The sequence below is a fragment of the Scyliorhinus torazame genome, chromosome 3 (assembly GCF_047496885.1).
Source record: "Scyliorhinus torazame isolate Kashiwa2021f chromosome 3, sScyTor2.1, whole genome shotgun sequence".
Taxonomy (NCBI): Eukaryota; Metazoa; Chordata; class Chondrichthyes; order Carcharhiniformes; family Scyliorhinidae; genus Scyliorhinus; species Scyliorhinus torazame.
In genome coordinates this window covers 98,422,397-98,449,712 of record NC_092709.1, presented here as the reverse complement: position 1 = coordinate 98,449,712, position 27,316 = coordinate 98,422,397, and the positions used below count along the sequence as shown (strand labels likewise).

The window sequence follows — 27,316 nt, the reverse complement described above, 5'->3', positions numbered from 1 at the left end:
GGAATGTTGGCATTTATAGTAAAAGGAATTGAGTATAAAGGTAAGGAAGTGTTTTTGTAAATATATAAGACATTGGTGAGACCGCACCTGGAGTATTGTGCACAGTTTTGGCCCCGTTATTTGAGGAAAGATGTAGTGGCATTGGAGGCAGTTCAGAGGAGTTTCACTAGATTGAGTCCAGAGATGAGGGGCTTGTCGTATGAGGAGAGATCGAACAGTTTACGCCTATACTCTCTAAAGTTTAGAAGAATGAGGGGAGATCTAATTGAGGTATACAAGATGCTAAAATGTATGGATAAAATAGACATGGAGCTGATACTTTCTCTTGTGGGGCATTCTAAAATGAGAGGTCATAATCTTCGAATAATAGGTAGCAATAATAGGTTGAAGAAAAATTAAATCTCCCAAAGGTTGTCAATCCGTGGAATTCGCTACCCCAGAGTGTGGTGGATGCAGGGACCAGGGGCGGGATTTTCCGACCCCCCGCCGGGTCAGAGAATCGCCGGGGGGCGGCGAGAATCCCGCCCCGGCCGGCCGCCAAATTCTCCAGCACCGGAGATTCGGTGGGGGCGGGAATCACGCCGCGCCTGTCGGCGGGCCCCCCCGGCGATACTCCAGCTTGCGATGGCCCGAAGTCCCGCTGCTGTAATGCCAGTCCCGCCGGTGTGAATTAAACCACCTCCCTTACCGGCGGGACCAGGGGGCGCGAGCGGGCTCCGGGGTCCTGGAGGGGAGGGCGCGGGGCGATCTGACCCCGGGGGGTGCCCCCACGGTGGCCTGACCTGCGATCGGGGCCCACCGATCCACGGGCGGGACTGTGCCCTGGGGGCACTCTTTTACTACGTGTCTGCCATGTAGGTCCCACGATGGTTGACGTGTAGGTGACCCCCCCCTGCGCATGCGCGGGGATGACGTCAGCTGCCGCTGACGCTCCCGCGTATGCGCAGACTTCCGCCGGCCGGAGGAGTCCCTTCGGCCCCGGCTGGCGTGGCACCAAAGGCCTTCCACGCCAGCCGGTGGGATGGCAACCAGCTCGGTGCGGGCCTAGGCCCTAAAGGTGAGGGCTTCGCCACCTTTGGGGCTGCCCGACGCCAGAGTGGTTCACGCCACTCCATCCCGCCGGGATCCCCCGCCCCGCCGGGTAGGGGAGAATCCGGCCGAATGAGTAAATTTAAGGATGAGTTAGACAGATTTTTAATTGATGAAAGGTTATGGAGAATGGGCAGGACATTGGAGTTGAGGCCAGGATGGAATCAGCCATGATCACATTGTGCATGTTTAGGCTCCGGAGGCTAAACTGCCGACTCCCGCTCCTGGGTCATGTGTTCTCGGGAAGAGATGCTCTGGCTGATTTCGTAATCCAGCTCTTGGCTTGTAACATTGAAGGTAGCAGATAAGGAACATGGGCGAGATTCTCCGACCCCCCCGCCGGGTCGGAGAATCGCCGGGGGCTGGGGTGAATCCCGCTCCCGCCGGTTGCCGAATTCTCCGGCACCGGATATTCGGCGTGGGCGGGAATCGCGCCGCGCCGGTTGGCGGCCCCCCCCCCCCCCCCCCCGCGATTCTACGGCCCGGATGGGCCAAAGTCCCGCCGCTAAAATGCCTGTCCCGCCAGCGTAGATTAAACCACCTACCTTACCGGCGTGACAAGGTGGCGCGGGCGGGCTCCGGGGGCATGGGGCGATCTGGCCCCGGGGGGTGCCCGCACGGTGGCCTGGCCCGCGATCGCGGCCCACCGATCCGCGGGCGGGCCTGTGCCGTGGGGGCACTCTTTCCCTTCCGCCACCGCCACGGTCTCCACCATGGCGGAGGCAGAAAAGACTCCCTCCACTGCGCATGCGCGGGAATGCCGTCAGCAGCCGCTAACGCTCCCGCGCATGCGCCGCCCGGAGATGTCATTTCCGCCCCAGCTGGCATGGCACCAAAGGCCTTTTCCGCCAACTGGCGGGGCGGAAATTTGTCCGGCGCCGACCTAGCCCCTTAAGGTTGGGGCTCGGCCCCCAAAGATGCGGAGCATGCCCGACTGATTTGTGCCGTTTTAGGCGCCAGTCGGCGGACATCGCGCCGTTTCCGGAGAATTTCGCCCCATATCAGCCATGATAGAATGGAGGAGCAGACTTGATGGGCTGAATGACCTAATTCTACTCTTATATCTTATGAACTTATGAACCCAGCAACCCTACCTAACCTTTTGGACACTGCGGGGCAATTTACTGTGACCGATCCACCTAACCTGCACATCTTTGAACTGTGGGAGGAAACCAGAGCATCCGGAGGAGACCCACGCAGACACGGGGAGAATGTGCAGGCTGCATACAGTGACCCAAGCCGGGAATCAAACCCGAGGCCCTGGCGTGGTGAAGCAACCGTGCTATCCACTGTGCTACCGAGCCACTCGTAGTTAGCAATTGACAGCTATGGTTGCTGGTGTCTGTGTTGGTGCCTCTAGGCACGTTTAAATCATGACAATCATTAATTAGGCACGTAATTGTGAGCCAAAATTAGACTTTTCAAACAAACTTGCCTTATTGACATAGCACCCACTTAACACCTTGTTTTCATCACTTCAGCAATCTAACCCCTGTCAGCTGTTAATTGAAAACAAGCTCCCAAGTTCTGTGCCACGGTTAGGGAGGTACGGCAGGTGGAAACTGGGCCAGATCTCTCATGTTTACTCACCGCCGCCAATTTCTTGCAGGTGGTACAAGAATGGCTTTGAATCTCTATCCGTATTCTGATTTTTCACTCCATTCCATTGTTCCAACGATGTGGAGATGCCGGCGTTGGACTGGGGTGAGCACAGTAAGAAGTCTTACAACACCAGGTTAAAGTCCAACAGGTTTGTTTCAAATCACTAGCTTTCAGAGCGCTTCACCTGAGGAAGGAGCAGCGCTCCGAAAGCTAGTGACATCGAAACAAACCTGTTGGACTTTAACCTGGTGTTGTAAGACTTCCTACATTGTTCCAACAGTTCATGTACCAGACAGTGTGCTGTATTTTAAACAAGATAACACCTTTGAAAAATCATTTTTAGCAGTTAAAGAACATGCAGTTTTCAAAATACACAACAGTTAATTTGGTTTCTCTCATTTCTGTGATGTATGCCAGAGGCAAAACCCTTGTTTTAGCTACTTTTTTTATTGCAGTTTGCTGCTGTTGTGACTGGGTTACAGGTCTCTTTTTCTCCTGAATCTCATTGCATGTTAGCAAATCAAGAAGTTGAACTTGTACAGCCTTTCCCTTTGCAAATAATCACAATTTGAATCACAGGGTTGGAGTGTAGTGCAATAGAATGCAATGTTTTCATTACCGCCTTTTCTCATTTGTATGTGCATCTTTGAATACCTGGGCAATCCAATGTACGTGCATTTCTTTGTAATATATTTTGGTTATCTTCCTCCCTCCACTCCCCACTCTTCCTATGAATTGCAACACACCCGGCTGACTGCATACACTTGAGGGTCTTATCCTCTGCATTGGGTGGTTGCAAGGAAGTACATAGATAGGTTTGGTGGTCTTCCCTTCGCCTAATAAAATACTTATTAGCATTATAGGTGCTAACTTGAACAACGTGGATGTTCATTCAGGCTCCACCTACACAAGTCAACCTAGTAGAAAAAATTGGCCAAAGTACAAAAACCTGACACAACCCCTGGAAAGATGGGAACTCATAATGGAATATAATCTTACGACCTGCAAAACAATTAGATTTGAATGTTGCAGCCACTTGAAACTTAAACTCTAGATAGGAACATGAGAAGGCTGTGTAGCCCCTCAAGTGCATTTTACCATTGATTGAGATCAAAATGACTGATATGTGTCTTAACTCCATTTACCTATCTTGATTCCATGGGCTGAATTCTATGAGGTACCAGATTCACCGTGCTTCCTGGCTATGAAAGGTTGGGATTGTAACAAGATGCCCTGCAAACAAACTTGATAGGCTGGAGGTGGGATTGCTGCCCCTCAGGGACAGGAAGTCGCACCTCAAAGAGTTGCCAGCCAATTGGAGGCTAACAACTCTCCAGTACTTTGAGAAAGAACATGTCTTGTTAGATCAGAGTTTGGGGAAGTGTTTGGGGGTTACACTGGATACCACATTTCCAGGCCCTGGTGAGGGAGATGTGTGGGTTGGGATTTGAGGCACTAGTGGTGGTAGGGAAATTGGGGGTATAAAACCTTGTTTTGGGGGTGCTCTCTGAAGGACACAGGTGAGAGGGGGGGTGGGGTGGGGGTGGGGGGGGGGGGGGGGTGGATGCAGTTAAAGAGGGACTTCAGCCCTGTGCACCAACCACACAGCGAGACCAGACAGGCTGACCACTTTGCATGTATGAAATGAAATGAAAATTGCTTATTGTCACAAGTAGGCTTCAAATGAAGTTACTGTGAAAAACCCCTAGTCGCCACATTCTGGCACCTGTTCGGGGAGGCTGGTACGGGAATTGAACCATGCTGCTGGCCTGCCTTGGTCTGCTTTAAAAGCCAGCGATTTAGGCCAGTGTGCTAAACCAGCCCCGGTCTCTCCCACCTCCAGGTAAATGCTGGCTGCAGAAGTGGGCCCACTTAAGGGCTGCAAGTGGCCCACTGGCTGGCGTGCCATTCGATACTACCCCTGCTGTTGATATAATTGAGGTGGGGCAGGGGTGAGTGGATGCGCTGAATTTAACGAGCTCCCCAGCCTTCAAATCAGCCAACAGGGTTACTGTAAAATCGAGCTCTATATTGCGGAGAAGAATCTCTCATTCTCTTCTTAAACTTTCATTCACCTGGGAGTTGGGGTCCCTCTGCAATCCTGGGCCTCAGGTGGGTGCATTGCCCCAGCAGCCATTGATAAATCCATGGAATCCCTACAGTGAAGAAGAAGACCATTTGCGCCATCGGGTTTGCACCAATCTTCTGAAAGAACACTTTACCTAGGCCCACTCCCCAGCTCTCTCCCTATAAACCTGTGCATTTATCCTGGCCAATTCACTGAACCTACACATCTTTGGACATTAAGGGGCAATTTAGCATGGCCAATCCCCATAACCTGCATACCTTTGGACTGTAGAAGGAAACTGGAGCACTCAGAGGAAGCCCACACAGATACTGGGAGAACGTACAAACTCCACAGTCACCCAAGGTCGGAATCAAACCCGGGTACCTGGCACTGTGAGGCAGCAGTGCTAACACTGGAAGCTCTAAGTGGATGGCCATTCCACCGTTGGCGAGTTCAATCACAGGGAAGGCCCGACAGCAGCCAGTTGAGTGCCTAAAGGGCACTTGATTTCATTGGGCCTCCTCCACTTAACTGACAGGGGTTCTCTGACTGCTGGGCAAGACCCTCATCGGCCTGACAAAATCCTGGCCTTGCTGTAAGTGATTGATATCACTGTCCAGTGAATAGGAATTCACAGTCTGCCGAGAACCTCTACCTACAGTGTGGAACAGCAATAATCTCATAGCACAGGAATGTCAAGGGTAGAACTTTGGAGGATCACTCCTGAGCAACTCTCACTTTACTTTTATCCACAAAAAACAACTAACCACGATGTATTTATTGTTGGTAACAATGTCCACAAAACAGCCACTATCACATGGAATCCTTGGCAGAGAAAGAGACAAACCAACAACCATGTTTGAGAGGTTACTTTAAACCTAGCCCTTAAACTTAGCTAATCCCATATTATTGTTCAAATGGGATGCCACCAGTTTGTACTGAACTTAGACTTAGCTGGTGTAACAGAGGGGGTTGATGAAGGTACAGAATTTACAGTGCAGAAGGAGGCCATTTGGCCCATCGCGTCTGCACTGGCTCTTGGAAAGAGCACCCTACCCAAGCCCACACCTCTACCCTATCCCCATAACCCAGCAACCCCATCTAACCTTTTTGGACACTAAGGGAAAATTAGTATGGCCAATCCACCTAACCTGCACATCGTTGGACTGTGGGAGAAAACCGGAGCACCTGGAGGAAACCCACGCAGACACGGGGAGAACGTGCAGACTTCACACAGACAGTGATCCAAGCCGGGAATCGAACCTGGCACCCTGGAGCTGTGAAGCAACAGTGCTAACCACTGTGCTACCGTGTCACCCATTAATATGGTTGACGTGGTGTAGATGGACTTCCAAAAGGCATTTGATAAATTCCACATGACAGGTTTGTGGCAAAGTTGAAGTCCATGGAATAAAAGGGAAAGTCACAGCGTAGATATGAAGTTAGATGAGTGATAGGAAACAGAAAGTAATGATTAACTGTGTTCTTCATACTGGGGAAAGATGGAGAAGGGTTCCCTGAGGGTTGATTCCAGGACTGCTGCTTTCATTAATCTGTATTAATGATCTAGGGTGTGTAAGGCACAATTTCAAAGTTTGCACATGGTACAAAACTCAGAAGTATTGTGCAATAGCAATAGATTTCAAAAGGACATGGACAGACAACAGATAAAATTTAAGGCAGAGAAGTGTAAAATAGGAAGAACAAGAAGAGGCAATATCAAAAATGTAGACAAATGTAAGGATGCCAAATTTCAAACAATTACAACAATGTATGTTACAGAATGAAAGGGCTGGTCTCCTCTGATTGGTCAGGTATTGCCATGGAGAAAGCAGTGGGGAACTAGAAGCTTCCCTAGCTTCTGGGTAATTTAGAAAAATGCAAGGCTTGATCATATTCCTTTTGTTTGCAGAGAACGGGTCCCTGCATATCAATGTACGTCACTTCGAACAAGCAGAAGTGATCCACATTACCAGCTTGACTGATTATCTTAAATTGGTTGTCAGTGTAGTTATTAGCAAACTCATGATTGTTCTGTGAGTGCAGCCCAATCGCAGAATCTCATCTCAACAGTAGTTTTGTTTTGGGTTTTGCAAACATAGGCTGGTTAAATGCAGTCTGTACTCTGCCTATAACAGATTTGATCAGCTAATTGTTGGGACGTGCAGCCTATATACCTGGCATCACACCGGCATTGAAATCCATATACAATGTTGGTCAATTGTGTTGCAGGAATAACAGCCGGGATTTTCCGAGCCCGCGCCGGCTCGGAGAATCGGAGTTGATGCCGAGACGGCCCGCAACGCCGGGATGGAATTCTCCGGTGACAGGCGCCGGTCGGGGGCCTTTGTAAGAGGCCCCTGCGGCGATTCTCCGCGGTTCGACCAGCTGAGTTCCCGCCGGCGTGTTTCTCACATGGTTCCACCCGCCGGGAGCTCGGACTCGCGCCCGCGATGGCCGTCCTGGTGGGGGGGGGGGGGGGTGATCAGACTCCAAAGGGGGCAGGGAGGGCCTCCCTGACGGCCAGGACTGCGATCGGGAGCCACTGATCGACAGGACAGGCGTGCGCGATCCAGGGGGGGCCCTACCTTCCTCCGCACCGGCCTGCTGTGCGGCTTCGCCATGTTGCACGGGCCTGGCGAGGAAACAGCCGCCAAGCGCATGTGTGGACTCGCGGCTGGCAGTGCAGGGCTGCATATCGCCACCAGCGTTACGTGGAGCACTCCGTCACCGTGCTGGCCCCCTGTGGGCCACGGAATTGCTGGGCCAGGAGGCCTGTTGACGCCGGCGTGAAACACTCCGGTGTTTACGCAGGTGTCAACGCTTAGCTGCCGTATTGCAGAATCCCGGCCGTCTTTTTGGATTGACGGCAGCATCCTGTTAGTGGATAGTGCGAACTTGCATCCCTTCTGCATTGTAGCAGCATGAAATGGCTTGCTTAACCTATTGTTCAAATTTTTAAGATACTGTGGGCAATATCTTATGGTCCCCCAAGGTGGGTTTTGAGGCAGCGGGGTGCGATCGTAAAATTGAGTGGATGGGATTCTCTTGGGAATCCCGCCTGCCCAAACCCAGATGCAATTTCACACTTGGATGGGCAGGGCCTTGGGCAGGAAACCCACCCATTCACCTGTTAAGGCCCTTAAGTGACCACTTAATGGCTATTTTGTTATTGCAGTTGCAATTGGATTACTTTGAACATGCTCATTTTTTCTGAATCTGATTGCATGTTAACAAATCAAGAAGTTGGCTTCCGGTTACGGCTATGCAGAGCTAAGTCCGCACGTTCCGCAGCTCCCGCCGGAAACAGACTTTTTGGCTCTTTTTAGGGCCCCCAGCGGCATTTGTTCGACGGTTCCCAGTGTGGGAAGGTGACAGTAACATTTCCCAGGCACTGTATGGATTGGACCAGGAGTGGAGCGGTGAAAAAAGTAGTTTTGGAGCATCGAAAAGTGTGAGGGAGGAAAATCAAGATGGCAGCGTGTGGGGACCAGGCAGCGTGGTCGCAGTGGTCGCAGGAACAGCAGGAGTTTCTCCAGCGCTGCTTCACGGAATTGAAGGCAGAGCTGTTGGAGCTGATGAAGGCTTCGATAGACAAGCTGCTCGAGACCCAGAAGGCCCAAGGGGCGGCGATCCGGGAGGTGCGGCAAAAGGCCTCGGAGAACGAGGACGAGATCTTGGGCCTGGCGGTGAAGGTAGAGGCGCACGAGGCGATGCATAAGAAATGGCAGGAGAAGTTCGAGGACATGGAGAATCGGTCGAGGAGGAAGAACCTGCGGATTCTGGGTCTCCCGGAGGGAGTGGAGAGGTCGGATGTTGGAGCATATGTGGTCACGATGCTGAACACGTTGATGGGCGCCGGGGCCTTCCCGAGGCCCCTGGTCCTGGAAGGGGCCCACCGAGTCCTGGCGAGGAGGCCCAAGCCCAACGAGCCACCGCGGGCGGTGCTGGTGCGGATCCACCGCTTTGTGGACAGGGAGTGTGTCCTAAGGTGGGCAAAGAAGGAGCGGAGCAGCAGGTGGGAGAATTCAGAGGTCCGGATATACCAGGACTGGAGCGCGGAGGTGGCCAAGAAGAGGGCTGGGTACAATCAGTCTAAGGCGGCTCTGCATCGGAAGTGGGTGAAATTTGGAATGTTGCAGCCGGCGCGACTGTGGGTCACTTTCAAGGACCACTACCACTACTTTGAGACGCCGGAGGAGGCGTGGACATTTATCCAGGCCGAAAAGTTGGACTCGGATTGAGGGTCGATTGCGAGGGGATGTCGAGAGGGGATTGGGGATTGGTGTGATTGTTGTGTTTTGGGGGGGATGTTCTGTTCTGTTTGGTACTGGTTTTTGTTTTGGGTGCTGGGTGGGGTACGAAATGGTTCGTAGTGGGGGTTTGGTGAGCGTGTGGGCGTCGGTGGTTGGAAGAGGGGGCCCCATTGGGGGGGGGGGGGGGGGGAGGCCCGAGGGGAGAACTGGGGTCAGGCTGCGAAAGGGAGCTGCGCCAGAGGGAGCGGGGCCGGCTTGGTGGAAAGCGCAGGCTTTTTCCCACGCTAGGGAAGGAAGGGGCGGGGGAGGGAGGGAGGGGTGGTGCTGGAGAGGAACATAGAACATAGAACGATACAGCGCAGTACAGGCCCTTCGGCCCACGATGTTGCACCGAAACAAAAGCCATCTAACCTACACTATGCCATTATCATCCATATGCTTATCCAATAAACTTTTAAATGCCCTCAATGTTGGCGAGTTCACTACTGTAGCAGGTAGGGCATTCCACGGCCTCACCATTCTTTGCGTAAAGAACCTACCTCTGACCTCTGTCCTATATCTATTACCCCTCAGTTTAAAGCTATGTCCCCTCGTGCCAGCCATTTCCATCCGCGGGAGAAGGCTCTCACTGTCCACCCTATCTAACCCCCTGATCATTTTGTATGCCTCTATTAAGTCTCCTCTTAACCTTCTTCTCTCCAACGAAAACAACCTCAAGTCCATCAACCTTTCCTCATAAGATTTTCTCTCCATACCAGGCAACATCCTGGTAAATCTCCTCTGCATCCGCTCCAAAGCCTCCACGTCCTTCCTATAATGCGGTGACCAGAACTGTACGCAATACTCCAAATGCGGCCGTACCAGAGTTTTGTACAGCTGCAACATGACCTCCTGACTCCGGAACTCAATCCCTCTACCAATAAAGGCCAACACTCCATAGGCCTTCTTCACAACCCTATCAACCTGGGTGGCAACTTTCAGGGATCTATGTACATGGACACCTAGATCCCTCTGCTCATCCACACTTCCAAGAACTTTACCATTAGCCAAATATTCCGCATTCCTGTTATTCCTTCCAAAGTGAATCACCTCACACTTCTCTACATTAAAATCCATTTGCCACCTCTCAGCCCAGCTCTGCAGCTTATCTATGTCCCTCTGTAACCTGCTACATCCTTCCACACTGTCGACAACACCACCGACTTTAATGTTGTCTGCAAATTTACTCACCCACCCTTCTGCGCCGTCCTCTAGGTCATTGATAAAAATGACAAACAGCAACGGCCCCAGAACAGATCCTTGTGGTACGCCACTTGTAACTGAACTCCATTCTGAACATTTCCCATCAACCACCACCCTCTGTCTTCTTTCAGCTAGCCAATTTCTGATCCACATCTCTAAATCACCCTCAATCCCCAGCCTCCGTATTTTCTGCAATAGCCTACCGTGGGGAACCTTATCAAACGCTTTACTGAAATCCATATACACCACATCAACTGCTCTACCCTCGTCTACCTGTTCAGTCACCTTCTCAAAGAACTCGATAAGGTTTGTGAGGCATGACCTACCCTTCACAAAGCCATGCTAACTATCCCTGATCATATTATTCCTATCTAGATGATTATAAATCTTGTCTCTTATAATCCCCTCCAAGACTTTACCCACTACAGACGTGAGGCTCACCGGTCTATAGTTGCCGGGGTTGTCTCTGCTCCCCTTTTTGAACAAAGGGACCACATTTGCTATCCTCCAGTCCTCTGGCACTATTCCTGTAGCCAATGATGACATAAAAATCAAAGCCAAAGGTCCAGCAATCTCTTCCCTGGCCTCCCAGAGAATCCTAGGATAAATCCCATCAGGCCCCGGGGACTTATCTATTTTCAGCCTGTCCAGAATTGCCAACACCTCTTCCCTACGTACCTCAATGTCATCTATTCTAATAGCCTGGGTCTCAGCATTCTCCTCCACAACATTATCTTTTTCCTGAGTGAATACTGACGAAAAATATTCATTTAGTATCTCGCCTATCTCTTCAGATTCCACACACAACTTCCCATCCCTGTCCTTGACTGGTCCTACTCTTACCCTAGTCATTCGCTTATTCCTGACATACCTATAGAAAGCTTTTGGGTTTTCCTTGATCCTACCTGCCAAATACTTCTCATGTCCCCTCCTTGCTCGTCTTAGCTCTCTCTTTAGATCCTTCCTCGCTACCTTGTAACTATCCATCGCCCCAACTGAAACTTCACACCTCATCTTCACATAGGCCTCCTTCTTCCTCTTAACAAGAGATTCCACTTCTTTGGTAAACCACGGTTCCCTCGCTCTACACCTTCCTCCCTGCCTGACCGGTACGTACTTATCAAGAACACGCAGTAGCTGATCCTTGAACAAGCTCCAATTATCCAGTGTGCCCAACACTTGCAGCCTACTTCTCCAACCTATCCCCCCCAAGTCACGTCTAATGGCATCATAATTGCCCTTCCCCCAGCTATAACTCTTGTCCTGCGGTGTATACTTATCCCTTTCCCGCTGATGGACAAGAGGGGGGGGGGGAGATTCTCACACTTGGAGGGTCAATGGAGTGGTGGGAGCGGCCGGGGTCAGCAGGAGTCAGCTGCCTTACGAGGGTGCTATGGGGGGAGCAACGCAGCTAGGGGTGGACCTATCTGGGGGGGAGGGGGGACTGGGTTGCTGCTGTATTGGCCAAAGGGGAGCTGGAGCCTGAAGAGAGAGTCGGGGCGGGGGTCTGCCGCTGGGGGGAATGGAGAGTGCGGGAGGAGCGGGCACGTGGCTGGCCTAGAAAGGGAGATGGCTAATCGGCGATGGCGGGGGGGTGCAGCCTCCTGATCCGGCTGATAACTTGGAATGTGAGAGGCCTGAACGGGCCGGTCAAGAGAGCCTGTGTGTTCGCGCACCTGAAGGCTGATGTGGTCATGCTCCAGGAGATGCATTTGAGGGTGGCAGACCAGGTTAGACTGAGAAAGGGGTGGGTAGGGCAGGTTTTCCACTCTGGGTTGGACCCAATGAATCGAGGGGTGGCGATTTTGGTGGGGAAGCGGGTGTCGTTTGAGGCGTTGAGCATCGTGGCAGACAATGGAGGTAGGTACGTGATGGTGAGTGGTAAGCTGCAGGGGGTGCGGGTGGTCTTGGTGAATGCCTGTGCCCCGAATTGGGACGATGCCGGATTTATGCGGCGCATGTTAGGCCGGATTCCGGACCTGGAGGCAGGGAGCTTGATAATGGGGGGTGGGGACTTTAATACGGTATTGGATCCAGCATTGGACCGCTCTAGGTCCAGGACGGGTAAGAGGCCGGCGGCGGTCAAGGTGTTGAGGGGGTTTATGGACCAGTTGGAAGGAGTGGACCCATGGAGGTTTGTTAGTCCGGGGGCCAGGGAATTCTCTTTCTTCGCCCAAGTCCATAAAGCCTTCTCCCGGATTGACTTCTTCGTTTTGAGCAGGGTGCTGATCCCGAGGGTGGAGGACATGGAGTATTCGGCCATAGCCATCTCAGACCATGCCCCGCACTGGGTGGAGCTCGAGCTAGGGGAGGAGAGGGACCAGCGCCCACTGTGGCGCCTGGACGTGGGTTTGCTGGGGGATGAGGAGGTGAGCGGGCGGATCCGGGGGTGCATTGAAAGATACCTAGAGGTTAACGATAATGAGGAGGTGCAGGTAGGGGTGGTCTGGGAGGCGCTGAAGGTGGTGATTAGGGGAGAGCTAATCTCCACGAGGGCCCACAAGGAGGGGAAGGAGAGGATAGAGAGGGAGAGGTTGTTGGGGGAGATTTTAAGTGTAGATAGGAGGTATGCAGAGGTCCCCGAGGAGGGACTACTTAAGGAGCGACGAAGCCTCCAGGCCGAGTTCGACCTGTTGACTACCAAGAAGGCGGAGGTGCAGTGGAGGAAGGCGCAAGGGGCGGTGTATAAGTACGGGGAGAAGGCTAGCCGGATGCTGGCACATCAGCTTCGGAAGCGGGAGGCAGCGAGGGAGATTGAGGGAGTTAGGGATAAAGGGGGGAACACGGTGCGGAGTGCGGTGGGAATAAATGGGGTATTTAGAGACTTCTATGTGGGGCTGTTGAGGTCTGAGCCCCCGACGGAGGAGGGGGGGGATGCGTCGTTTTCTGGACCGGCTGAGATTCCCGAGGGTAGAGGAGGGGCAGGTGGCTGGGCTTGGGGCACCGGGTGTAGGGCTGGAGGAGCTGACTAAGGGGCTGGGGAGTATGCAGGCAGGGAAGGCACCGGGTCCAGATGGGTTCCCGGTGGAATTTTACAGGAAGTATATGGACCTGTTGGGCCCACTACTAGTGAGGACTTTCAATGAGGCGAGGGAGGGGGGGGGTTCCTACCCCCGACGATGTCCAGTGCGCTGATCTCGCTAATCTTGAAGTGGGACAAGGACCCTTTACAGTGTGGGTCGTATAGGCCAATGTCGCTCCTCAATGTGGATGCAAAGCTGTTAGCGAAGGTGTTGGCTACCAGAATTGAGGACTGTGTCCCGGGGGTGATCCACGAGGACCAGACGGGTTTCGTGAAGGGAAGGCAGCTAAACACCAATGTGCGGAGGCTCCTAAATGTAATCATGATGCCTGCAGTGGAGGGGGAAGCGGAGATAGTGGCAGCTATGGATGCGGCGAAGGCCTTCGATAGGGTCGAGTGGGGGTACCTGTGGGAAGTGTTGAGGAGGTTCGGGTTCGGGGAGGGGTTCGTTAGTAGGGTTAGGTTACTGTATGAAGCCCCGGTGGCGAGTGTGGCCACGAATCGGAGGAGGTCGGAATACTTTCGGCTGTACCGGGGGACGAGGCAGGGGTGCCCCCTATCCCCGCTGCTATTTGCGTTGGCAATTGAACCTTTGGCGATGTCTTTGAGGGAGTCCAGGAACTGGAGGGGGCTGGTGCATGGGGGGGGTGGGGACACCGGGTATCGCTGTATGCCGATGACCTGTTACTGTATGTGGCAGACCCGATGGGGGGGATGCCAGAGATGATGCGGATCCTCAGGGAGTTTGGAGACTTTTCCGGGTATAAGCTCAACATGGGGAAGAGTGAGTTATTCGTGATACACCCAGGGGACTAGGGAAGGGGGATAGACGGGCTTCCACTGAAGAGGGGGGAAGGGAGTTTTTGGTACCTAGGGATCCAGGTGGCCAGGAGCTGGGGGGCCCTACACAAGCTCAACTTGATGAGGCTGGTGGAGCAGATGGAGGAGGAGTTTAAAAGGTGGGATATGCTGCCACACTCCCTGGCGGGTAGGGTAGTCGGTGAAGATGACGGTGCTCCCGAGGTTCCTTTTTATATTCCAGTGCCTCCCCATCCTGATCCCGAAGGCCTTTTTTAAGCGGGTCAGCAGGAGCATCATGGGGTTTGTATGGGCAAAAAAGACCCCGAGGATGAGAAGGGTGTTTCTGGAACGGAGCAGGGACAGAGGAGGGCTAGTGTTGCCTAATCTGTGTGGGTATTACTGGGCTACCAATGTGGCGATGATACGCAGTGGGTAATGGAGGGGGAGGAGGCGGCATGGAAGAGGCTGGAGAATGTGTCCTGTGTGGGCACGAGCCTGAGAGCGCTGGTGACGGCGCCGCTGCCGCCGACAAGGTACACCACAAGTCCAGTGGTGGCGGTGACCCTCAAAATTTGGGGGCAGTGGAGACGCCACAGGGGGGAGGCAGAGGCTTCGGTGTGGTCCCCGATCCGAGAGAACCATCGGTTTGTCCTGGAGAGAATGGATGGGGGATTCCTGAGCTGGCATAGGGCAGGTATTAGAAGGATGGGGACCTGTTTATAGATGGGACGTTTGCGAGCCTATGGGCGTTGGAGGAAATATTCGGTCTCCCCCCTGGAAATGCCTTCAGGTACATGCAGGTAAGGGCGTTTGTAAGACGGCAGGTGAGGGAATTTCCGCTGCTGCCAGCACGTAGGATCCAGGATAGGGTGCTCTCGGGGGGGTGGGTTGGAGAAGGTAAGGTCTCGGCGATCTACCAGGAGATGCAGGAGGAGGAGGCGGCCTCGGTGGAGGAGCTGAAAGGTAAATGGAAGGAAGAGCTGGGGGAGAAGATAGATGAGGGTACGTGGGCGGACGCCCTGGGTAGGGTACATTCTTCCTCCTCTTGCGCCAGGCTTAGCCTGATACAATTTAAGGTTCTGCACAGGGCGCATATGACTGGGGCAAGGCTGAGTCGGTTTATTGGAGTAGAGGACAGGTGTGTGAGGTGTTCGGGGAGCCTAGCAAATCACGCCCACATGTTCTGGGCGTGCCCAGCACTGGATGGGTTCTGGAGGGGCGTTGCGAGGACGGCGTCTAAGGTGGTAAACACCCAGGTTAAGCCGAGTTGGGGGCTCGCACTATTTGGGGTATCGGACGAGCCGGGAGTGCAGGAGGCGAAAGAGGACGGTATTCTGGCCGTTGCGTCCCTGGTAGCCCGGCGGAGGATTCTGCTACAGTGGAAGGATGCGAGGCCCCCAAGCGTGGAAGCCTGGATCAGTGACATGGCAGGGTTCATTAAGTTGGAGAGGGTAAAATTTGCCTTAAGAGGATCTGTGCAAGGGTTCTTCAGGCGGTGGCAAACATTCCTAGACTTTCTAGCGGAGCGTTAGGAGGTGGACAGCAGCAGCAGCAACTCAGTGGGGGGGGGGGGGGGGGGGGGGGTACTTTGTGTTTACTACTGTGTTTATTATCGTTTAATGGGGGGCTTGTATATTGGGGGAATACGTGACAGAGCTATAAGATGTTTATTTATGTGTTCTTTGTTTTTTTCTTTTCTCTGTAAAAATTTGAATAAAAATATTTTTTTTAAAAAACAAATCAAGAAGTTTAAAAAATATATATTTTTATTCACCATTTTTTCGTCATTTTCACCATACAAAAGAAAATCAAGAACAACCCAACAATATATACAAAGAAACAGTCACACCCAAACCTAAGAAACTCCCACTCCCCCGCCGATTCCCCCCTCAAGAGTCAACCCACCCCACCTGCAACTCGGGCTGGTCCTGAATATGGGGCGCGATTCTCCGACCCCCCGCGCGATTCTCCGACCGATCGGTGGGCGGGCCTCTGCCGTGGGGGCACTCTTTTTCTTCCGCCTTCGCCATGGTCTTCACTATGGCGGAGGCGGAAGAGACCCCCTCCACTGTGCATGCGCGGGGATGCCGTGAGCGTCCGCTGACGCTCCCGCGCATGCGTCGCCCGGCGAAGTCCTTTCGGCATCCTGGCCCCTCAAGGTGAGGGCTTGGCCCCTAAAGATTCGGAGAATTCCGCACCTTTGGGGCGGCCCAACGCCGGAGTGGTTCCCGCCACTCCATTACGCCGGATTCCCCCGCCCCGCTGGGTAGGGGAGATTCCCGGCCATGGTTTGTCGGGGACCAGGCTCCACATCCACATGCAAGACCCCCAAGATTGTGCTAAATATCGTTCTCCAAAACCTTTCCAGCTTTGGACAAGACCAAAACATATGAACATGGTTCGCAGGCCCCCTCCCACATCGCTCACAAACATCCTCCACTCCCTCGAACAGCCGGCTCATCCTTAATTTTGTGAGGTGCGCTCTGTGTACGACTTTCAGCTGTATCAGCCCCAACATCAAGGCATTCACCCTCTGCAGCACCTCACACCACAATCCCTCTTCCAGTCCCCACGCCAGCTCCTCCTCCCATTTTGCGTTAAGCACTTCAATAGACACGCTGTCCTCCTCCAGGATCCTTTCATAGATCACCAAAACAAACCCCCTCTCCAACTCCTCCGCTGACAGCACCTCCCCCAGCAGCGAAGGTACCGGTGCTATCGGGAAAGTCAGGGAAACCTTCCTTGCAAAATCCTGAACCTGCAGGTACCTAAACCCTTCCTCTTCTGCCAACCCATATTTCTCTGGGGTTCACCTTGGGCCAGAGAGGCAGCTGGTTCAGGGGGGGGCGGGGGGGGGGGGGGGGGGGGCATATTATTGGACAGGCTTCGGGGGCACAATCTGGAAAATTCCACACTGCTGCTGATGTACATCTGGTGGAGGTAGGAACCCCCAGGCGAGACAGCAGCCGGAGGTCTGCTGGATCCCAGGACCCAGCTGGGTCCCAGCCAGATGCTGAGCCTGTGGAACAGAATTATCCGAAGCTGATGGAGGCTTTAGGGGCAAACCTCAATGTTCAGAGGGAGATGTCAGCCTCACTCCAGTAGATCCATAGCTGCTTGGAGAAGTCCCAGAGGCTATGGGCACAGGAGATGGCGCCGGCAATGCCGTGGCACCCAGGCCAACACTGTTAGAGTGACGGCCGCAGTGGAAAGCCTGGTGCAGGATGTCGGCACCATGAGTGAAGGTATCCAAGGCGTTGCGCAGTCAGTGATGCCCATGACTGAGGGTCTTGGTAGGATATCCAACTTGCTGGAGGATGTCACCCAGTACCAGGCTGACCTTGATGAGGTTCAGCGGGACATGACCCACTCTCAGATGGGCATGGCTGAGGCACTGCAGAGCATGGCCCAGTCACTGAGGAGCATTGTCGAGGGTGTCGACACAATGGTGCAGACCATGGGGAACCGCCAGGGCTGGCAGAGCCAGATGATGCAGGGACAGCCGGGCTTGAACCAGCTGTCTCTCTGTCCCAAGGTGAACCCCAGGGCACTAAGGGCACCGGCCGGGAGGAGACAGTGCCGGGTGCCAAGATGAACTCATCACATGGAGTGGCAACGGTGGGCACCAGCTCCCCTTGGTTCCATCCCTCTGATCAGGCTGCGTCTGGAGTTCAGCACATGTGCCGCCGCCGACAAGTGAGCCAGGGCCCTCAGGCCCCAGAGCCCCCAGAGGATGCCGCCAGGAGGCATCGAAGGCAACAGGACGAGGTAAGCAGCTGGCTGCCTCTACCTCCGACGGGCATCCTGGGGAAACATCAAGATGTCGTAGTAGAGCTAGGAGGGGCAAGCACGCCGAGGACTACTGAGGGCACCGGGAGTGGTGGTGGTGGGGTAGGTAGGTAGGGTTGGGGGGGGGGGGGGGGGGAACGATTGGGGTTGCACAGCACACTAAACACACTGTCACAAAACAATTATTTTTTTAATTTTGAGTACCCAATTTTTTTCCAATTATGGAGCAATTCAATTTAGCGTGGCCAATCCACCTAACCTGCATATCTTTGGATTGTGGGGGTGAGACCCACGCAGTCACGGGAAGAATGTGCAAACTCCACACGGACAGTGATCCAGGGCTGGGATCTAAATCCAGGTCCTCAGCACCATAGACAGCAGTGCTAACCGCTGCGCCACCATGCCGCCACTTCACAACGCAATTATGGTGCCTCTGTCACTTCCTTCTGCAATGCGGGCTGACCCCCGGACCCTTTGCCCATCTCCCCAGCGCACCTCTGCGGAAGGCCCCCACCCCCCACCGAGCACTGGGGTGGAAAGCTCTTTGCCTGTGAGCAAAGGAGGCTACTCACCTCCTCGGCTCCCCACAGATGCCGTCCCGCCAGGTTCACGTTTTTCAAAAGGAGTGCTAATCGGTGCCAGCTCAAGAGTAACGAGGCCGTTACACTTGCTGGGAGGCCGCTGAATGACGGGAGGCCGTTGGATACGGGGCCGCTCGTGGTAATTGTATGGAAATGGGGCTTAAGTGGTGACAATTGGTTTCTCACCGCACTACGGTGTGTTCCCGATTTCACCGATGGGAGCGGGCCGGTTGCATCAACAACTGTTTGGTGCCTGGCGCGGATCTTGTTTTTGGCCTCTCCCGCTATTCACTGGCCTCGTTACTCTTGAGCGAGAGCGTAATGAGGCCGGAGAGTTGTGCCCTAAGTTAATTTGTGGTGGGTTTTTCAGGGGGTTAACCAGTTCCCCACCGCTGTTCAATGACAGTCACTTTTAGTCCAACTCCCTGGGGAGTTTCTCAACAGCTTAGCCCACACGTGGAATTTTTTTTAGCACAAGGGAGTTGAACTCAGAGATCATGACCCCACCCATGGGCAATGTCTCCCCCCACATACCCCACATCCTCCAAGTGAAGACACCCCGCTATGGGGTATCTGGGGGTCCCCCTCTTCAGGCCCACCAAGCCCCCTTACAGTACCCCCTCCCTTCCAGGACCCCCCCCACCATCACCCCTCCAACCTCCCAAGGCTCCTACTTTCCTGCCCTGCACTCCCCCACCCTTCACCTTCTCTCCCACCCTCATTTCATGGGCATGGCCCTCCATGGCCCCTGACCCTTGGCAGTGCCACCCAAGCACCTTGGCAGTGCTAAGGTACCAGCTGGGCATTGCCAAGATACCCACGTTCCAGGGGGAGGGCCAGGGAGCCACCCTGTACTTACCCTGACCACCCAGGAGTTTCCAATGGCCCAGGAGACTCCCAAGTGTCGTTCCGCCTGATCCACGTTTGTGTGGCCCAGCAGTGATCAGCGCCCGGCTGCAGCCTCCCTGGGGAGGCCGAAGAATCGGTGGATCCAGGGCAGGTAGGTCGTAAGTAGGTTTACAACTTACTTCCATGAGGGTCATTTGGTCCGGCCCATTTTGGATGGAATTCCAACTGCGACGTCTCGCGTGACTTGGGTGAATCCCGCAAGGCGCGGACGCAGTCGGGAGGTACGCTGGAGGGCTCTCCCGGGATTGTCTGGCCATATTGTGTACTCGCTTGAGCACAATGCGGCAAGAGAATCACCCCCTTAATGTTGTTTGATCGAAGTGGGCAAACCACCGGCAGAGCCGACGGAAAACTCCCTGAAAAACCCGCCACAAATGAACTTAGAAATGTTTCTGTTAAATTCCATCCTTACAAGTTGTCCCATCTAAGAAGCAGGGGTGACTCATTCTGAAGGCCCCCTTAACAGCAGCATGTCCCCCCCCCCCACATACATGGACACAACCCCACACCCTCCAAGTGAAGACACCACGCTATGGGGTCTCTGGGGTTAGCACTGCTGCCTCACAGCTTCAGGGTCCTAGGTTCAATTTTGGCCTCGGATGACTGTCTGTGTGGAGTTTGCACTTTCTCCCCGTGTCTGCGTGGGTTTCCTCCGGATGCTCCAGTTTCCTCCCACCGTCCAAAGATGTGCAGGTTAGGTGAATTGGCTATCCTAAATTGCCCCTTAGTGTCCAGAGGTTAGGTGGGGTTGCTGGGTTACGGGAATGGGTTGGAGGCATGGGCTTAAGTGGGGTGCTCTTTCCAAGTGCTGGTGCCGACTCGATGGGCTGAATGGCCTCTATCTGCGCTGTAAATTCTATGATAAGATAACAGAGTTAGGGCATCGTTCCCCTGGGACATTGGAGCTCTGGGACCCTCTTGCCCCCCCCCCCCCCCCAAACCTGGCTTACCGCCCAATGCTGCAATAACCACCATCTCAACCCATCCTGGGCATTCCCTGCCCTCCAGCCCCCGGAACGTATCTGTTCAAGGGTTCTGGGTCTTAGTCCCAGACAGAGCACTGCCCACTGCAGGGATGTGCCTTGCTGGGTTGAAGAGATGGCTGGCAGCTCTCACGGGCGGGACTTCCTTCCTAGGGCAGGTGGAAGTCCTGCCCACTGCCACTCAACCCTCAAGTGAAGGGTAAATGAGTTAGAGAGTTGGCGGCTGCACATTAGGTGCCGACTCTCAGGATGGCAAGCACTGATCACTCAACATCCTTAAAATTCTACCCTTTATTTTTCCAGGAAATTTGCTGCAGACCAGGTTTTATGGACCTAGGTCCATGTGCTGTATGTCCTAATGATTGACTGATCAAATCAAACAACATGGGCGGGATTCTCTGACCCTGCGCCGGGATGGAGAATCACCGGGGGGGCGGCGTGAATCCCGCCCCATCCCCGACGCTGGCTGCTGAATTCTCCGGTGCCGGTTTTTTGGCGGGGCGGAGATGGCGCCGCGCCGGTCGGGGGCCGTTGGCAGTGACTCCCGCGGCGATTCTCCAGTCCCTGATGGGCCGAGCGCCGCCCGTTTTCGGCCAGTCCCGCCAGCGTGGATGGGACCAGGTCCGTACCGACGGGACCTGGCTCTGAGGGCGGCCTGCGGAGACTGGGGGGGGGGGGGGGGGGGGGGCGCAGGGTGATCCGGCCCTGGGGGGGGCCCCCACGGTGGCCTGGCCCACCGATCTGCGGGCGGGGCTGTGCCGTGGGGGCACTCTTTCCCTCCTCGCCGGCCTCTGTAAAACTCCGCGATGGCCGGCGTGGAGAAGAACCCCCCTGCGCATGCGCAGGAAATACGCCAGCGGTTCTGCGCATGCGCCAACTTGCACCGGCCGGAGGAGGCCCTTCAGCGCCGGTTGGCGGGGTGCCAAGCACTCCAGCGCCGGCCTAGCCCCCGAAAGTGCGGAGGATTCCGCACCTTCCGGGCGGCCCGACGCCGGAGTGGTTCACGCCACTCTTTGGCGCCGGTACGGTCCACCCGCCGGTTGGGGGAGAATCTGGCTGTTTGTAATTAATAGTGTCATGATCGTCTGAAATTCTACATTCTTGCATTTGTCCTGATTACTGTAAAACAAAATGCTTGGACATCTGTCATCAACAATGATCTTGTTCTGTACTACCAAGTGACTAATAAAGAGTGGAATGCTATTCTAAAGGGGTTGCAGGAACAGAGAGATGGGGACGAGATGTGCACAAATCATTGGAGGTTGGTGCAGTTTGGGAATAAGAGCTCAGTAAATAGCATGGAACACAAAATGAAGGAAATTAGAATGAATCTTTATAAAAGGTGGTTCTGCCACAACTGGAGTATTGTGATCAGGTCTGGGCACTAAACCTTAGAAAGAACATGAAGGCTTTGGGGAAAAGGAGACAGGAAAGATTTATGGGAATGGCTCCAGTTATGAGGAACTTCAGTCATGTGGATAGCCTGGAGAACCAGATGAAGAGAATGTTCAGTCGAGATTTGATAGAGATGATCAAAATCATGAGGGGTCAAGACCAGAGAAACTGGTGTAAGCGTCAAGAATGAGAGGACACCGATTTAAGGTGAATGGTAAAAGAACCAGTGTTGATCTGAGGACAACTGTTTTTATACAGCGAGTCTTTAGGATCTGGAATGCACTGCCTGAGAACTGTCGGAGACAGTTTCAATCATGACTTTCAAACGGGAATTGGATAAACTCCTGAAGAAACAAAATTACAGGGATATAGGGAATGGTTGTAGAGTAGAACGACATGCATTTCGCTTGCAGAGAGTTGGCACAGACACAATGGGCTGAATAGCCTTCTCCTGCACTGTAACAATTCTACGATTCTGTCATTCTCTAGCTGTGGTTTCTCTTCTTACAGTGTTTAATATTCAAAACCGGATATATCCTAAAATGTGTCCACAACTGGCAGAAGAACAAATATTATAATTTTTCAATGCAATTGTAATTTTTTTAAGTAAGAAGGTTGTATGAATTGAATCATTTATCCATCCTACAGGCAAAGAAGTTACAAGCCTTCAAAGATGATGTAAACAAGCTATCACTTGCAGATTCATTCATGGTCCTGCTGCTGCAAGTACCAAGGTAAGGCAGCACTTTGAAAAATAAAAGAGGGGAATGATTTGTTTTCATAGCCCTGCTTTGCTGACTATGGAAATTCCTTGGAGGGCAGACAGCACCATAAATTGCTATCTACATGGCCTGTGCAGTGTTCTGTGATATCAATGGCGTCCTTCTGCACTGTATGTTCTATGTTCAATGAGGCATCCAAACATGGCTGCACAGTTAGTGACACGCCATGCTGTCTGCCAACCATAGAACATAGAACTCACAGTGCAGAAAGAGGCCATTTGGCCCATCGAGTCTGCACCGACCCACTTAAGCCCTCACTTTCACCCTATCCCCGTGATTCAATAACCCCTCCAAACCCTTTTGGACACTAAGGGCAATTTAGCATGGCCAATCTACCTAACCTGCACATCTTTGAACTGTGGGAGGAAACCAGAGCACCCGGGGTAAACACACGCAGACACGGGGAGAACGTGCAGACTCCGCACAGACAGTGACCCAGCGAGGAATCGAACCTGGGACCCTGGTGTTGTGAAGCCATAGTGCTAGCCACTGTGCTGTTGTGTTGCCCATCCCCAGGAATTGATACAAGAACAAGTGGCTCCCCCAGATCATTCTCCATATTAATAAATTGAATATACAAATGTGTGAATAATCATTGATAATTTTGCTGGTTTGCAGCTATGCCCTGCGAATGGAAGCTATGGTTCTTAAAGAAGAATTTTCTCCTGCATGTTTTACGCTATACAAAGAAATGAGAGCAATACGGATGGCTACAAAAGGTAATAAATATACTGATAAATTACAAAAGTACAACTCTCAGGTACCACTCTTCTACTCAGTTGGGAAGGATCAGTAAATGTTTTAAAGTCCGACAGTAAAATTCTGTAATGCGGCACATTTGTTTTGATGTATGGTAGAAACCTGGCTCCGAAACACCCATGGCACACGTAAATGCTCAAGTCTTCTGGACATGGACAACAGTGTGATTGTGGATCTCACTTCTGAGTTGATCCATCAGTCACTGCTGGAACTGTGCATGTGTGGACATCTGGGGAGTGTCATGATATTCAAACACACACATCATGATGGACACACTAACAGGCAAATCAGAGTACACAACACCACAACCAATCACAGACAAGAACACCAACCACATAAAAAGCACGAGCACGACACCTGGAGGTCAGTAGGTCTGGGGAGAAGGAAGCATGAAAGAGCTGTTGAAACACCACAAGCAGGGAGCCCCCCACGTGCAGAGTGCAAAGACCAAGTTGTAAATAGTGAGTTTAAATAAACAAGTGTTGTACCATATGCAACTGTGTTGGCTCTTCTGTGTGTTAGAACACCCAACACCACATGGTACAGGAGTGGATCGATACCTGCCTACCAACCTGCCATTCTGGACATGGACCACACCGGCAAACCGCAGCCGATGCAAGTCACGGGGAACCTAGGCACCAACTGGAAGCTCTACAGGCAGCGATTTGACCTGTACATCCGTGCCACCGAAAAACAGAATGTCTCGGATGATTCGAAGATTGCAATGCTCCTCTTCTACGCAGGCCCCCACCCAAATGATGTCTTTAATTCACTGGTGTTCGAGGAAGGCGAAAACCAGGCCAAATATGACACGGTCATCCTCAAAATGGACCAGCACTTTCAAACTGAAGTAAACGAAACTTTCGAAAGATACATCTTTCAGCAACGCCTGCAAGGTAAGGAGGAGCTTTTTCAACCCTTTTTGACGCACCTCCGGATTCTAGCGCAGTCCTGCGGTTACGGCACCACCACAGAGTCCATGATCAGGGACCAGATTGTTTTTGGCGTTGCCTCCAGTGGCCTACGCCAGCAGCTTCTTAAAATAAAGAGCCTCACCTTAGCGTCTGCTGTGGAAGCCTGTGTCCTCCATGAAAATGCGACCTGCCGTTTTGCCCGATTTCAGGCGTCCGAGTTGGCACGGAGGGGGTCCCCAGCCGTCGAATCGGCAAGCCAGGCCGCCCACGACGTTGAACGCATCCAGGCCGTCGATTTCTTCCCGCCCCACGGCCCGGACGACAGCGGCCGCTTCCCGCGCTTTTCGCGGTCTCCCGCGCAGGTGCGCGCCAAGAATAACGGCCACAACGAGGGACGCACTGCGCAGGCGCGCCCACCGCAAGATCGCACTGCGCATGCGCAGTGGCGCAACGAACGCCGTGACGTCATGACGTGCAGCAAGTGTGGAGGTCTACACTTAAAAGGGCAATGTCCTGCAAAATACCAACAGTGCAACAGATGTGCCATGATAGGCCACTACGCAGCCCGCTGTCGTGCGGCTCAACCCATGGATCCGGCGCATCCTCGACAACCTCGCACACGAGTCAGGACCGTCCAGCCCACGCATCAAGACTTCCAGTTAAGTGATGCAGATGACCAGGATGACTTCAGAGTTGCCGTCATTGATGTCAACAAGGTCAATGCCATCAATCCAGACGATGAGTGGTGTGCCACCCTGACGGTCAACCGATCGCGCGTCGCCTTCCGTCTGGACACCGGCGCATCCGCCAACCTGATTGCTTACTCTGCAGTCCAGGCCATGAAGGTCAAACCACTCATCACACCATCCCGGCTTAAGATGGTTGACTATAACGGGAACGTTATCCCGTCCGTAGGATCTTGCCAGCTACAGGTGACTCACAAGAGGTACACGGCCACACTCCCCTTCGAAGTTGTGGGCTCATCAAAGGACTCGTTACTGGGCGCACAAGCGTGTAAGGTCCTTCACCTGGTACAGCGCATCATGTCTCTCTCTCCAGATGAGATATCCGACTTCCCGGATGCTGAGTTCCACGCGAATCTCCATTCCCTCCTCGCTCACAACCAGGAGGTTTTTGAAGGCATGGGGACATTGCCACACACGTACAAGATTCGACTCAGACCGGACGCCATCCCTGTCGTTCACGCACCTCGCAGGGTTCCTGCGCCTCTCAAAGACCGCCTCAAGGCACAACTGCAGATTCTTCAGGACCAAGGGGTCCTATCCAAGGTCACGGAGCCCACGCCATGGGTCAGCTCCATGGTCTGTGTAAAGAAGCCCTCTGGCGAGCTCCGTATATGTATAGATCCAAAAGATCTGAACAACAACATCATGCGGGAACACTATCCCATCCCAAAACGAGAAGACCTCACCAGCGAGATGGCGCGAGCCAACATATTCACTAAATTGGATGCGTCCAAAGGATTCTGGCAGATCCAACTGGACCCGGCCAGCCGAAGACTATGCACATTCAACACCCCTTTTGGCAGATTCTGCTACAACCGGATGCCATTCGGCATCATTTCGGCATCTGAAGTATTCCACCGCATTATGGAGCAGATGATGGAAGGCATCGAAGGGGTACGTGTATATGTGGACGATATCATCATTTGGTCCACCACTCCGCAGGAACACATGCATCGTCTTCGACGTGTCTTCACCCGCATACGGCAAAATGGCCTGCGTCTCAACCGTGCGAAGTGTGCTTTCGGCCAGACGGAGCTGAAATTCCTCGGGGACCACATCTCAAGGTCCGGGGTCCGTCCCGATGCAGACAAGGTTAGCGCCATCACAGCCATGCCACGACCGGCTGACAAGAAGGCTGTCTTAAGATTCCTGGGCATGGTCAACTTCCTTGGGAAGTTCATTCCCAACCTGGCTTCTCATACAACAAACATGCGCCATCTCGTAAAAAAATCGACGGAATTCAACTGGCACCAGTCGCATCAGCAGGAATGGGAGGAGCTCAAGCACAAACTGGTCACGGCACCAGTGCTGGCCTTCTTTGACGCGACTCGCCCTACAAAGATCTCAACAGACGCCAGCCAATCTGGTATTGGAGCGGTACTCCTGCAAAAAGACAGCACGTCATCATGGGCCCCGGTTGCGTATGCCTCACGAGCCATGACCCCTACCGAACAGCGCTACGCGCAAATCGAAAAAGAATGCCTGGGCTTGTTAACTGGACTGGACAAGTTCCACGACTATGTGTATGGCCTGCCACGATTCACGGTCGAAACTGACCACCGCCCCCTGGTCAACATCATTAACAAAGACCTGAACGACATGACTCCTCGCCTCCAGCGCATCTTACTCAAACTCAGGAGGTACGATTTTGAACTGATCTACACTCCGGGGAAGGAACTCATAGTGGCGGACACTCTTTCCCGAGCAGTGAGCACACCACCAGATGCGGAGGGGTTCGTGCGTCAAATTGAGGCACACGTGACTCTGACAGCAGCAAATATGCCAGCTGATGATCCTTGTCTGGCCCACATACGCGCAGAGACGGCGACTGACCCTCTGCTGCAGCGAGTGATGCGCCACATGACGGAAGGGTGGCTAAAAGGGCAGTGCCCCCAGTTTTACAATGTGCGAGATGATCTCACCAATATAGACGGGGTCCTTATGAAATCGCATAGGATCGTCATTCCACACAGTGTGCGCCAGATGATTCTTCGTCAACTACACGAAGGCCACTTGGGTGTCGAAAAATGCAGACGAAGGGCCCGGGCGGCGGTATATTGGCCGGGTATTAATGAAGACATAGCCAACATGGTGCTCAACTGCACAACCTGTCAGAGGTTTCAGCCGGCGCAACCTCCGGAAACACTTCTACCACACGAGATGGTGACGTCCCCCTGGGCGAAGGTGGGTGTTGACCTATTTCACGCGCTCGGCAGAGATTACATTGTTATTATAGACTACTTCTCAAACTACCCGGAAGTCATGCCTCTCCATGATCTGACGTCGTCCGCAGTCATTGGGGCCTGCAAGGAAACGTTTGCTCGCCATGGCATTCCAAGGACTGTCATGTCAGACAATGGACCTTGTTTTGCCAGCCG

At 53.3% G+C, this 27,316-nt stretch overlaps 1 protein-coding gene across 5 annotated transcripts in view; it reads left to right on the top strand.

Moving 5' to 3' along the window:
* The window catches only part of fhdc1 (FH2 domain containing 1), a 221,724-nt gene that overhangs the window by 169,084 nt on the left and 25,324 nt on the right, over positions 1 to 27,316 (top strand). For all 5 annotated transcript variants that reach the window (XM_072496036.1, XM_072496031.1, XM_072496032.1 and 2 more), the window contains 2 exons: positions 22,386 to 22,471; positions 23,138 to 23,238. In XM_072496036.1, the coding sequence (XP_072352137.1) occupies positions 22,386 to 22,471; positions 23,138 to 23,238 (187 nt within the window). The remainder of the gene's footprint in view (positions 1 to 22,385; positions 22,472 to 23,137; positions 23,239 to 27,316) is intronic.